Source organism: Phoca vitulina, unplaced genomic scaffold (genome assembly GCF_004348235.1).
Source record: "Phoca vitulina isolate PV1807 unplaced genomic scaffold, GSC_HSeal_1.0 scaffold21, whole genome shotgun sequence".
In the NCBI taxonomy this organism is placed as follows: Eukaryota; Metazoa; Chordata; class Mammalia; order Carnivora; family Phocidae; genus Phoca; species Phoca vitulina.
This window is the reverse complement of record NW_022589724.1, coordinates 25804313-25818645: the sequence shown is the minus strand read 5'-3', so window position 1 is coordinate 25818645 and position 14333 is coordinate 25804313. Positions and strand designations below refer to the sequence as shown.

The 14333-nt window shown below is 51.3% G+C and overlaps 1 protein-coding gene across 2 annotated transcripts in view; it reads right to left on the bottom strand.

The window, feature by feature from the left end:
- Window positions 1-11628: 11628 nt before the first annotated feature.
- Window positions 11629-14333, bottom strand: part of STXBP1 (syntaxin binding protein 1) — a 71029-nt gene continuing 68324 nt past the window's right edge. The window contains exon 19 of one of the 2 annotated variants that reach the window (XM_032418190.1): window positions 11629-13620. In XM_032418190.1, coding sequence (XP_032274081.1) covers window positions 13538-13620 — 83 coding nt within the window. In that variant the 3' untranslated portion in view covers window positions 11629-13537. The remainder of the gene's footprint in view (window positions 13621-14333) is intronic. The other variant, XM_032418189.1, reaches the window with a different exon arrangement.

The window sequence follows — 14333 nt, the reverse complement described above, 5'->3', positions numbered from 1 at the left end:
GGCTGGTGGCAACCACTGCTCCAGGGCCCCTTTAAGAAGCCAGGTGGTTGCTAAGGAAGTTGGTCCCATACATAGCAACAAACTGAGGGAGTGAGGCAGAGCTTAAAGGGATCCTGCCCTCTTCCTGGCCAGGCTGGCCACTAGCAACCGGCCTTCCCCTCCAAGGCCAAGCACCACAGACACCCTAGGCCGGGGTGTCCCAGGCCATGGCATCTCAAAGATCGGGATGCCAGGCTCTTGGGGCACTTTTTTGGGCTCTGGGGAGACCTCGCCGTCCCCCAGGTGGAAATGTTACAATGGGTGAGCCCTAGAAACCACCACCCTGCCAATCAGAGAAGGGGTACTTTCCCAGAGCCCCCCAGAACCAGAAGAAGCCAGTCCCCAAGCCAGTGAGCCTCTGCCCTGAGCCCTCTGAGACCAGCTTGTTAATTCTTTGGTGATATAGCTACATAGCAAATCATTTTCTCACTTCACCCAAAGCATGGTGGGGAGGCAGTGTGCTAAGAGATGCTCTATATCAAAGCCTCCTAAGCTGGAGTCCCAGGACGTCCCTGTCTACAGAGACGGGGTCCGTTTTCCACAAGGCTTGGTGGAAGTGCTCCATCTGCCCCGTGCTGACCCAGGCAAACAAAGGCCCACTGTAGGCTTTGGCCTGGGATGGCAGCATCCTGGGGGGCCGGAGGGGGTGATAGGTGGTAGGTGTCCAGCTGGCAGATGCCCTGGCTTGCAGCTGTGAACCCCACCTAGGCACCGGCCCCACCAGGCTCCATCTCCCGTCCCTCATCTCCAGCCCCAGCTGTGCCTGTACACCTGCTGTCCACCCAGTACTTATAAGAGCCCAGGCACTCCCTGGGACCGTGGCCAGGTGCCTTTCATCCCCGTAGTCTAGGGCTCAGCACGTAGCAAGAGATGGCTGCAGCTCTACCCTGAAAGTCTGATAGCTGGACAAGGGGAAGCTCAGTATTACTTCAGCATTTGGGGTTGTTAACAGTGGGATCCTTGCGATGGATGCAGGGGGACAGGGAGGGGCCCGAAACACAGGCCCGTGGGTGTTTACTCGTGGCAGGGAGGCAGGTTAAAGCAGTGGTTGGTTAAGAGTGGGCTCAAGTTTAGCCAGTCTCTTCTATCCAGTGTGACCTCGGGCCAGCAGCCTGACCTCTCTGAGCTGTAAAATGGGGAGACCATGCTGTGGACTGAGTGTGACCTCGTACGTAAAGTGCACAGTGTAGGGATACGGTCCAGGGGTGCAGGAAGTCCTTAGTAGGTGGCAGCCAATGTTGCCATTAGCAGAGCAGGGAGGTGAGGCTCCAGCCTGTTCCGCGTTAGGCAGCCTCTGGGATTTCCAGCATCCTAATGCCCCCAGGCTGTGGCGGTCTGTTTGGCCTAGGGTATCTGTTCCCTGCAGCCCGAGGCAGCTCTGGGAGGGCGGAAACGACTGGCAGAGGGGAGAGGCCCTCACAATTGCACACAGGCATCAGCCTTTGCACAGACACGACCGTGCAGGGAGCGCCGCCTGCCCGAACTGCAGACAGGGTGACAATAAGGCTCCAGAGAGAGAGAGATGCCTGGCCTAGTGCCTGAGACTCAGGGCCAGCACAGGGCTGCCCCCCCAGCCCAAGGCAATGCCCCCTACTCCCGCTGGACGCTGCTCCCTCCCCAACCCCCTGTGGGGGCAGGAGCCCAGCCCAGGCAAAGGATCACCACGGTGTCCCCCAGCTGCCCTTCTCCCTCCTTTACCTGAGGCCCATCTCAGGGGGGAGCGCTGAATCCCCAGCCTCATGGGAGAGCATGGCCAGCAGCCCCTCAGTGTGCCTGGAGCCCACAGAAAGGGTCAGCTCTGGGGCCTGTACGTCCTCCTTTGTTAGCACCTGGGGGGCAGGGCCAGGCTTATAAATGCAGCTGCAGTCCCGCGGCAAGAGTGACCCGCTGGACTTCCAGGTGCTGGGGTGGGGACGGAGAGAGCTGCAGGTCAGAGGATGTCCCTTTCCGAGGTTTGCTTGAAGATCCTCTCCAGAGCTCCCCTATTCTGGGGCCACAGGCCATCACCTACCCCGGGGACACCTTTTCATGGCTGTTTCCTGAACTGCCTTCTGTGACCTGCTTTGGGGGTGGGTAATGCTGAGCCCGGAGCTGCCAGACCACGAAGTCCAGCAGCTGGGAGTTGTGATAGCGCGCACAGCCCGGCAGACTGCAGCATCGGCCTGTGCAGAGGCCGCGGGGCTGGGGCACTGCACCTCTGGGAGACTCGGGAAGGCAGGAAGCCTAGGCCCCAGGGAGACAGGGAGGCTAGGCGGCATTCAACTTGCCTGAAGCCTTGCCCACGTCTCTGGGGCTCACGGCATGAGAGCGATCCGTTCATTCTGGGTGTGAGATATAATACTACCCCCTCACTAGTGTGAGCACATGAGGACCCGACCTGTCTTGTTTGTGGCTGCATCCCCAGAGCCTAGGATGAAAGGTGGCACACAGTAAACTTCTGCTGACGAAGACTGCATGGGGAGGGAATTCTGGAATGGTCTAGTAAGGAACTCGATGGACCTTCTCCCCAGCAAAACAACAATTTAATTCATGAAGATTATTTAAAAAAATTTTTTATTGTTTTATTTTCTTTTATTTTAAAGATTATTTATTGAGAGAGAGAGTGCACGAGTGCATGAACGGGGGGAGGAGTAGAGGGAGAGGGAGAAGCAGAGAGCCCGACTCAACTCAGGGATCAATCCCAGGACCCCGAGATCAGGAAACGAGCCAAAGGCAGACGCTCAATCAACTGAGCTACCCAGGTGCCCCAAGATTATTGTTACTATTATTTTAAGATTTTATTTATTTATTTGAGAGAGAGAGAGAGCAGCAGCAGAGGGGAGGGGGGAGGGGAAAGGGGCAGAGGGAGAGGGAGAAGCAGACTCCCTGCTGAGCAGGGAGCCCCAGTTGGGGGCTCTATCCCAGCACCCTGGGATCATGACCCGAGCCGAAGGCAGACGCTTAACCAACCGAACCACCCAGGCGCCCCACGATTATTATATTTTTTAAAGAATCATTTAAAGCGTCTGTTAATTGTTTTAAAAGCACAGAGTAAATGGAGAAATATTCATTCAGGAAAATCTACTAAATCCCTGCAAGAATGAGTGTGGTATTTGAGCAATGACCCACCCCCTTATATGCTGAGGCTTAATAAAAAATATATATTTGCTCTTTGCCCCTGGTTTTCGGCAGAGGACCTAAAACCCTCAGAACATCCTAAATGAAAGGAGTATCTTTTGTTATTCGTAACAAGCCTCTTACGCAGTGCCTGAGTTTATGCTAATGAGGGTACTGTGGGTGGGAGACAGCTTCAGGATGGGGCTAGTCACCAGAAAGACCAAGCGCGTAATTAGAGGGTTAGAACTTTCTGCAGACCCCACCCCTGCGCCGCCCCCCGCCCCCCCGCCCCGGGAGGAAAGAGGGTCTGGATATTGAGTTCAATCGCCAGCGGTCAAGGATTGAATCAACTCTGCCTATGTAATGGAATCTCCATAAAAACTCCTAAACCACAGGGTTTGGGGAGCTTCTGGGTTGGTGGACCTATGAAGGTGCTTGGGAGGGTGGTATGCCTGGAGGAGGCAGCGGAGTTCTGGGCCAGCCCCACCCCTTGCCCTGTGCATCTCTTAAATTTAGCTGTTCCTTTATAATAAAACAGTAAGTAGAGTGCTTTTCTGAGTCTGTAAGTTGTTCTATGAATTATCAAACCTGAGGAGGGGGTCTTGGGAACTCTTGAATTTGTACTCAGCTGGGCAGAAGTATGGGTACCCCGGTACCGCATTGATGGCTGGCATCTGAAGTGGGGGCAGTTTTGTGGGACTGAGCCCTTGACCTGTGGGGTCTGCACTGAGTAGTGTTAGAAATGAACCATTGCACACCCAGTTGGTGTTGGAGACTTGAAGAGATGGTATAGAAAAGTGCCATTTGGTGTCAGAAGAAAACATGTCCGCTCCCCATCCCCCGTTCTGTGTTACAGACGTTTAAGCTGGGGTGCACTGTTCTGAGCAGGTGTGGCTAAGATGAAGGGGGCTCCCTTACCCTCCAGCTCCTAGTCTGGGGCCACAGCTCCATCCGGGGAGGGGTAGGCTGCTGGCCTTCCTCATCCTCCCCCTCCAGTCCTACGTTGCAGAATCTCTGTTCCAATCAGGTACAGCAGAGAGACTTCCCACACAGGCCCACTGGCAAGGTGGAAGCTCGGTGGAAGATGTCGGGCTGAGAATACTTGGCCCTTGACGGCCCCCACTTCGGGTAGCTCACAGGGTGGGGGTTCCACACCAGGGGGGCAAGCTCAGGAGACCAGGGCCTGCCACCCCGTCGTGCTCACTGGTAGAGCACTGTCACTCCAGGAAAAGTAGGTCTGGCTCCCAGCTTGGAGGCAGTGGTTCATGGGTTCTGCTCTGGGGAGAGACAGGCTGTCTGGACAAAGAGCTCCACAGTTCTGCCTGAGGGAGCTGGCTTTATTTAGATCAGAGCTTTGAAAACTCCATGTGTAAGAGCATCGTCAAAACCAATGGAGATCTTGGTAGACAGAAATTAAGAGGACTGGCTTAAGCCAAGAACCATTTGTTGAGCTCCTGGTTCCCTGGGGTTCTTCTGGATAGGCCGGGCCTGCCTGAGCCTGGCTGGGCCCATCCTATGCCTCTCAACGAGCTGCTCACCCGTGAGCCTGGTGTGGTGAGCTCTTTGCAGGGGCAATGGAGGGACTGCCTCCTGTCACCAAGCAGACTGGTCCGGCTTGCTAATACGGCAGTCGGAGAGTCATAAGGGTCTGAGAATAGGAGTGGTGACACCTGCTGAGGTCTAGGCTTGGGTGAGTCCAAGCCGATTCCGGCCACATTCCAGCAGTCAAAGCAGGTCACAGGCAGCCCAGGGGAAAGGCAAGGAGATGCAGAGCATGGTGGCCACTTTCACAATCGACCCCAGTCTTTGCTTTCAGCCCTGGAAAGAATTTCTTCAAGTTTCGTTCTGCGATTTGGTGTAGTTTTAAAATATGGCTTAACAAAAGCATGGTATCTTGGCTCTGGAGTGATGGGCCGCTCAGATCCTGATGATAAACCATTTGAACAGGCTCCTTGCTACCAAAGAAGTGGCTTACTCAGCATTGTGAAGAGAAGTTTTCAGCCTCGTGTCCCTCACATTTCCGTGTGGAAATGCAGTCTCAGTGCCTCCTCCGGCATGCTGAAGAACCTCCAGGACCCAGGGCTTGAACTCGACTGCAGTCACAAGTTCTGTTCCTTCCAGCACTGCACGGAGATCAGGAAGCACTCCCAACTGGGGGCACAGCGAGGAGCCGGGCATTCACGGAGCTGGGCTCTTTCCACGCTGGCCCCACGGGCCCTTGGCTCACAAAGAAAGCATCAACCAACCAGAAAACCACTTCTGAGCATGCGCGCGTCTTAGCCCGTTTGGGCCGCTGTAACAAAATGGCAGACTGAGTGGCCTATAACAACAGAAATTTCTTTCTCACAGTTCTGGAGGCTGGAAGTCTGAGATCGGGGCCAGCAGAGTCAGGCAAGGGCCCTCTTCCTGTTGCAGACTTACTGTGGTGTCCTCACAAATTGGAAGGGGCTGGGAGTTCTGTGAGGTCTCTCTTCTGAAGAGCACTAATCCCATTCATGAAAGCAGAGCCTCCAAAGGCCCCACCTCATACCATTACCTTGAGCATTAGGTTTTCAGCATATGAGTTTTGGGGGGGACACAAACATTCAATCCATAGTGGATTTTTAAAAATTTATCTTTATTTAAAATTGTGGTAAAATGCATATAAAATTTACCATCTTAACCATTTTTTAAAAAACATCTTATTTATTTGTCAGAGAGAGAGAGAGAGAGAGCACAAGCAGGGAGAGCGGCGGGCAGAGGGAGAGGGAGAAGCAGGCTTCCCGCTGAGCAAGGAGCCTGATGTGGGGCTCGATCCCAGGACCCTGGGATCATGATCTGAGCCGAAGGCAGACGCTTAATGACTGAGCCCAGGCACCCCCATCTTAAGTGTACAGTGGTATTAGTACATTCACATCGTTGTGCAACCACCACAATCCATCTCCAGAACTCTTCTCGCCTTGCAAAATGGAAACTCTACCCATTAAACACTAACGACCCACTCCCTTCTCCTGAGCCATTGGTGATCACCATTCTACTTCCTGTCTCTATGAATTTGACTACTCCATGTACCTCATCTAAGTGGAATCATACAGTATTTGTCATTGTGTGATGGGCTTATTTCACGTAGCCTAATGTCCTTAAGGTTCATTCATGTTGTAGCAGGTGTCCTTTCTATGGCCGAATAATATTCCATTGTGTGTCTATGGTACATTTTGTTTATCCATCCATCTGTCAACAGACACTTGGGTTACTTCCAGCATTTGGCTATTGTGAAGAATGCTGCTATGAACATTATACAAGTATCTCTTAGAGACCCTGCTTTCACCTCTTTTGGGTATATGCACCGAAGTGGGACTGCTAGGTCATACGTGTGATACTGTGATTTATAATAAGAGATACATATTTGGTCTTCATCTCTGTTTTTGGCACAGAGCTCCTAAAACCCTTGTAATTTCCTAAGTGATAAGTGTGATAAAGGTGTCTCGATATTCATAACAAACTTCTTTCAACCACACCTAAGTTTATGTTAATGAGGTGACTTTTGGAAAGCACCTAAGGATGGGGCCTGGTTTCCAGAGGAACCAACCTTGTGACTGGAGGGTTGGAACTTTCAGTCCCACCTCCTGACTGCTAGGGATGGGGGGGAGGGGCTGGAGGAAGAATTAATCACCAATGGCCAATGATTTAATCAACCGTGCCTATGTAATAAAGGCTCCATAAAAAAAACAAAAACAAAAAGACTAGGTTTAGAGAGCTTCCGGGTTGACGAACCAGAAGCCATCCATGGGTCCCTGTGCTAGGCGCCAAACTCCTTGGGGACAGAAGCTCTTTTGTTTGGGACCTTGCCCTATGTATCTCTTCATCTGGCTGTTGATTTATATCCTTTAACATCCTTTGTAATAAACCAGTAATCCAGTGAGTAAACTGGTTTCCTGAGTTCTGCAAGCAGCTCTAGTAAATTAATTGAACCCAAGGAGGGGGTTGTGGGAACCACTGATTTACAGCCAGTGGGTCAGGAGAGTAACACCCTGGACCTGTGATTGGTGGCTGACGTGGGGGGCAGGGCAGTCTTATGGGACTGAGCTCTTAACCTGTGGGATCTGATCTCTGGGTAGACGGAGCTGAATTGTGGGACATCCAGATGGTGCTGGAGAATTGCCTGATGCGGGGAAAACGCCCACACACTGGAATTGGGTACAGAATCGGAATATGTTGACTCTTAATTTTTTGAGGAATCTCCATCCTGTTTTCCACAGCACCTGTACCATTTTACATTCCCACTAACAGTGCAGGAGGGTTCCAATTTCTCCATGGCCAGAACTTGTTTTCTGTGTGTTTGTTGTTGTTTGTTTTGATAGTAGCCATTCTGACAAGCATGAGTCGGTATCTTGTAGTTTTGATTTACATTTCCCTCATAATTAGTGAAGTGGAGCATCTTTCTAGGTACTTATTGGCCATTTGTATATTTCCTTTGGAGAAATGTCTATTCAGGTCCTTTGCTCATTTTTTATTGTTGTTAAGTTGCAGGAGTTCTTTACATATTCTGGATATTGACTCCTTATCAGATATATGATTTGTAAATTTTTTTTACCTATTCTCTGGGCTGCCTCTTCACTCTATTGATTGTGTCCTTTGATAATCATACAGAAATTTTAAATTTGGATGTGGTTTAAACTATTTTTCCTTTTGTTGCCTGTGCTTTTGGTGTCATCTGAGCATGGGATTTTAATGAAGAGAACAAGCCTTCTCTGAGCCCTCTGCCTTTGCAGAGGGAGCCCTCCTGCCAAGAGGGGACTCAAACTCCGCTCATCACTGTTTTTTTTTTTTTTAAGACTTTATTTATTTATTTGACAGAGAGAGATAGCAAGAGCAGGAACACAAGCGGGGGGAGTGGGAGAGGGAGAAGCAGGCTTCCCGTGGAGCAGGGAGCCCAATGCGGGGCTCGATCCCAGGACCCTGGGATCATGACCTGAGCCAAAGGCAGATGCTTAAGGACTGAGCCACCCAGGCGCCCCTGCTCATCACTGTTTGATCCAATTGAAAAGGGAAGCATGTGTGTTGACAACTGGTCCTCCAAATCGTTTTTCACTCTCTAAATGACGGTTTCCACCAGGCAAATTGTCATTTGTTCGAAGGATGCCGGAGGTCAGCAGCGGCTGGTTTTTCACAAGCTTCTTGGCAACATTACCTCCGAGGCTACTTCTTACTCTAAGGAGTAGAACTCTGACGGCTGTCTCTATAGTTTGGGTTTCTTCCCTGCCTTTAGCGACGGAATGACTTGGTTTCATTCTAGAATATACTCTTTTGTAACTGGTGTGAGGAAAGTTGCTTGGCTTATGGACGAGGTCACTGTGCCCATGTACTTACTCTCTGACAGTGTTCCTTCCTAACAGGTAATGCACGGGGAACCGGGAGGTGTAGCTTGCTGTCCTGGAAAATCCAATTTTTATTGTTCTATGTCTTATTTCCACTCTTCTTTAAAAGATTTTTTTTTTTTTATTTGAGAGAGAGAGAGAGCAGGAGCGGGGGAGGGGGGCGGAGGGAGAGGGAGAAGCAGGCTCCCCGCTGAGCAAGGAGCCCGACATGGGAGATCATGACCTGCGTCGAAGACAGACGCTTAACCGACTGAGCCACCCAGGCGCCCCTCCACTCTTCTTTTTTTGGTTGCTGTGTAAACTAATCATTCTTTTTTTTTTTAAGATTTACTTATTTATTTGAGAGAGAGCTCGCGCACACGTGCACACAGGGTGGGGGGAGGGGCAGTGGGAGAGAGAGAATCTCAAGCAGATTCCCTGCTGAGCGCAGAGCCCAACGCGGGGCTCAATTCCATGACCCTGAGATCACGACCTGAGCTGAAATCGAGTCAGACGCTCAACTGACTGAGCCACCCAGGAGCCCCTAAACTGATTCTTAAAAGATTTATTGGTTCCGGGGCGCCTGGGTGGCTCAGTTGGTTAAGAGACTGCCTTCGGCTCAGGTCATGATCCTGGAGTCCCTGGATCGAGTCCCGCATCGGGCTCCCTGCTCAGCAGGGAGTCTGCTTCTCCCTCTGACCCTCCCCCCTCTCATGTGCTCTCTCTCATTCTCTCTCTCTCAAATAAATAAATAAAATCTTTAAAAAAAAAAAAAAAAAAAGATTTATTGGTTCCAGCCCATATAGACTCATCTTTTTATACCGGTAATGTTTTTCTGATAGAGAAATTGGGCTCTGGAATCAGACTGCCATGTTTAAATCTAGGCTCTGCCATGTGCCACCTGGAGGCCTTGGCCAAATTACTCTTTGTGTCTTTGTTTCCCCATCTGTCAGTAGGGTTAATAATGACACCTAACTCCTAACATTGAGAGGAATTAGCAAGATAGGTATAAACACTCATGCCTGACATGTAATAATTGCTCAACATATATTAACTACAATTAGAATTATTATCTATACTTTTATTCAATGAAGCACTTTTAAGCTACGGATTCATTGTGTAATTGGGGATATAAGGTACCACCACAATGACCATCCTTTGTCTCATGGGTGGCCACTGTCCTGACTTAGGTGTATTTATCATTCTCGTACATGCATTTGCACATTAACAACATGCGTATCCATAAGCATTATGTAGCGCTTTTTATGAGGCTTTACCACCTCATATAAACGCATCATTCTGTATGTATTCTTCTGTAAGTTGCTCTTTTCACTCAATATTCACTTTTTGAGATTGATTCACGTTGACAGGTGTAGCTCATGCATCTTTAACTGCCACAGAGCCAGCCACAGTTTACCCATCCTCTAGCTGACGGACATACGGTTTTCTCCCAGTGGATGGGCATGTTTGCTCTTTCGCCCACGGACTCAGCCGGGGATCAGCAGCACCATCAGCACTGAGTGCTTACTGTACTCACCACGGGCTAGCTCGGCAGCACTCCTCCACGGGCTTCCTCACAGGAGGGGACAAAGTCCCTCGTCAGGGTCACGTGGAATGAGACCGACAGTGGATTCGACCCAGGCCTGCCTGAGGCTGAGGCCTGTGCTCCTAGCCACTCCACCATTCTGTCTCCTAGGGAGGAATGCCTGGGATCACACCGAGGCAGGTGGACAGGCGCCCGAGCAGGGTCTGGGTGAGACCCTCCCGCCTGGCCCTGGCCCCCTGGAAAGGCAGAGGGACCGGCTACAGCTCTCAGACCTGTCTTGGTCTAGGATTGCTCAGTTACTGAGTCAGCACCGTCTGCTTTGGTTTCAGAACCCCCTGTTCCTCCAAGAGCATCTAACACCACTGGAGACTTTCTGGAGGGGCGGCCCACAGGCTCCATCTGTCCCGTGTAACACAAAAGAACTGCCAGAAGCATAAAAAGGGCCACGTCTCTGCTGCTGGCTGGTGGCGAGGGGGGGTGGAATGGAGGCAGGTGTCAGAAACCCTGGGTCAAAGCATGAAAGAGACAATAGGGGAGAGACTAGCAAGCCACTAGCATGGGCCTGGAGGCTATGGGTGGCCTGGAAGGAGCAAATGGCATTTACTTTGCTTTAATGTAAACTCAGTTTAGAACAATTTAGAATTTAAACATTCTGATCTTGGATCTCATTCCAGGGCTTGGTTACTGGGGCAGTGACTATTGCTATTCTAAGACGGTGAGTGTCTGATGTCCCCTAACTGGAGTGGGCTTTGTGGGTTACTGCCTTGCTCTTGGCCCTGGCCTCCTCATGTGTGAAACTGGGAAGGGAGCCAGCCAACAGATGCAGGACACAAGGGGTCTGACGTGGAGCAGGGACTCAATAAATGGTCACGGTCATCATTACCTCCCTACGAGGCAAGTCTCACCAGCAGACAGCTGGGTCGAGGTGTAGCTTCCGCCAACTGGCCTCAAGTTGTGAGGTGTCTTCATGCCTTGAAGGAGATCAGGATTTGACTGAGGACCAAAGAGTAGAATCAGAAGTTCCTACAAAGAACCCCACTCCCCTGTGCCTCCTATTCCAGCAGGTTTCCGGTGTGACCCCAACCCTAACTCAAGGGTCTACTCCCCCAGCTGGGCCAAACCCATCTCCGTCTGTCCAGGTTCTGAACAGGCTTCTGGAGCAACAGGACGCACACCAGATCCTGATCTGGAGAGCTCATAAGGCCAGAGGGTGTGGCAGCGGGAAGAGAGGAGGAGAACAGTAAGATGGATAAAGTGCCCTCACTGCATGCCCTAAATACACTGCCACCAAGTAGGGAGCATCTGCAAAGACGGAGGCCTGCAATCTCTGAGCTAGACAGACATTTCCGATAAGGAGCAGTAAGACCCGGAAGAGCTCCCTTGACCACAAGCAGCGCCCTGTTGCTGCCCGAGGCCCAAGGCAAGCTTTGTGAACTGTCCTCGAATGTGAAACCATTACAGAGCTCAACGGGAGCGATGCTGACTGGGCTCTAGAAGACTCCGAGCCACAGGCGGGGTGGTGGTCTCATCTGCAACGGGCCACCGCAGCAGCCTTCTTGCTTCGACTCTCCAAAGTAAAGCCAGACCAGGAGTCACCGTGGACACCGTGAATGGGTGCTGATTGATTGATTTATTAGACTCGAGTGCTTTAGTACAGAACGGTACAGAGATGATACATGTTTGTGCTTCAATACTTTCCAACACTGAGATTCTGAGAATTTCAAGGTAAACAAGTTTCAAGACAGACTAGCTTTTTTAAAATATCCTTTTGATAAATTATTTTTATATAAATAACAGAGAAAGGAAACCCAACACGTTCGACGCACAAGGCCCTGAAGCGTGAGCCCCGTCTGGTCCAGGGGAGGGGACGAAACAAGCAGCGGCAGCAAGAAACAAACCAGGGCAAGCACCTACAGTTCTGTCCTAAGGAAACGGGAGAGGGGGACAGAGAGAAGAGGCCTGAAAACTAATCCGAGTGCGCCGGGGAGACTCCGAAGCCTTGGGAAGAGACCACCACGAAGCGTCTACCGGGGAGGGCGAGGAACGCACTCCGAAAGGAAAGCGGGCGGCTGCGTGGAGCTAGCACACACCACGTCTGCAAGGACAGCACGAGACAGTAATATGCACACGGTCCGCAGGGGTTCAAGGGTGGCGGGGGGCGGGGCAGGGGACATTTTTGTGACTTCCACTGTCATTATATTTTGCGACAACAGCAGCAGAACACATGGTGCGCTCACCATCGGAGAACGGAGAGCTGCTGAGTCTTGAGGATGACGAGACATCCTTTCTGCATTTGCTTCTTTCATTTTTGCTTTAGAGCTAAGTTTTATACAGAGAATAAAATGATCATTTTCTCTTACAAGCACGACGACATATGACCCCACACGACACAAAATAAAGTATTATAAAGTATCTTAAACTGAGGATAATCTGAGCGGGAACAGGGTCTGCATAAATCCAATGGGCTGTTTTTCTCCCATGGTCTGAAGTCTTAGGGGTGCAGACCCTTCTCTACAGGAAAGGGCCCTCTGCCCAGGAGCCTGCGGAACCCATTCCGTTCTAGTTCGTTCCTCACCCGGGAGCTCCGCCCGGCTGACGCCGCTGAGAAAGAAGAGCCCTATTGGGGGTGGTGCCCGGGGAAGCAAAGGGTATGGCCAAAAAGGCCAGCCGAACTGCTTCTGCAAGAGACCAAGGTCCTGGTGGGAGCTTGCTCCGCACTTGCTGGGCACCATGACTTAGGCTGCAAAATTACTTCCCTCGGGATCACAGCCCTGTGGACACGGGCCAGGCCGGGGGAAGGGGGGGGGGGAGGTGGAGGTGACAGGCTGCACGCACGCAGGCCAGCACCTGGCCTGACTTCACAGGAACACCTCCAGCCCCTCCCACAGCCCCAGCACATGGAGGATAAGCCACTGGGGAAGGCTAAGAGGTCGCTTCCAGCCCAAACCTCACAAGATGTCACCTGATCTTCACTGCCAAGCTTATCTGGATGACAGCAGGCTGAGGGGTAAGAACTGGAGTGAAGCCAACAGATTAATCCTCAGTTTGAAATATTCCAGCAACAGACATCTCTGTGATTCCTGAAAAGAACAGGAACAACCCAAAACAGATTTTGTAAAACACCCAAATGTCTACCTTCCCATCCTCAAGCAATTTGTGCATGTTGCACTGGGTTATATACAAGGTCATGGAGTCCTAATAATGGGGAGAAGGTGTCCATTCGTTCTAGACAGTTCTACACCTTCTCCAGCAGTGTGTCCCTTATGCGGGAACTTCTCCTCTTAGGACACATATAGAAGATACTCTTTTTAAAAAACACAATGCATTATTTTCTTTTGTTTCACACAAGAAGAGGGCATCATTAAACACGAGAACGCAGCGGCGACAGTGCCGGCCAGGGCGTGCAGAGCTGGGGGCGGAGGTGGAGGGACGGGGTCAGCAAAGTAACCGAGGCGGGCAGCGGTAGGGGCTGCAGCACTGTGGGAAGAGGGTTCGTTTTTTGGAGGGGTGGCTTATGTTTTTAACTGCTTATTTCTTCATCTGTTTTATTCAGTTTCTTCAGCGTGTCCAGCAGTTTCTGTGGGGTGAGAATGTGCGTGGATCCTGGGGGGCAGAAAAGACAGTGAGCTCGCTGGCTCCGGTTCCCACCACGTCTCCTTTCCTGCTCTTCCGTTCCCCAGCTCCGCATCCGTTCCCCCACCCACACCCTGGTCTAGAGGAAGCAGGGAGGGGGCCAGGGGTGGGGTGTTGGGGCCACATCACAATAGGCCTGGGAGACATTTGGGGACTGTGGATAAACAAAACACATCCTCTGGCTCAGGCAGGGTCCCAGGCTATACCAAGGAAGGAACCCGCCTCTCCATCTGGGCTCAGTGTCATCTGCCAGGGGACAGGGAGGCTGCATTTCTGATTCTCTCTTGCACTCGAGGTGAAGCCAGGGAGAGGAATTCCAAACCATACGGCAGGGGAGAGGCTGGGAAGAGGGCGGGGGGGCGGGTAGCGGGCTGTGTGTGGAAAGGATGGTGCGTGCTAGGGAGGGAGTGATGGGCAGGGCACCCTGGGGGAAGCCACTGACCTCGGGAGCCAGTGGGCTGGGACTGCCCTCGGGGGGGACCTCAGGTGTGAAAGGGAAAGGGCCAGGGTACCTGAAGCCTTACCTTGCAGAGACTGCACATTGTAAGAGACTAGAAATGCTTGCAAAAAACTTAAGCTAATGGAATTAGATATACTTCTATTGCAAAAATAAAAAAAATAAAATAAATAGATGAAGTCCTTTTTCATAAGGAGAGAGAGAGCTAAGAAGTGCAGTAAAAAAA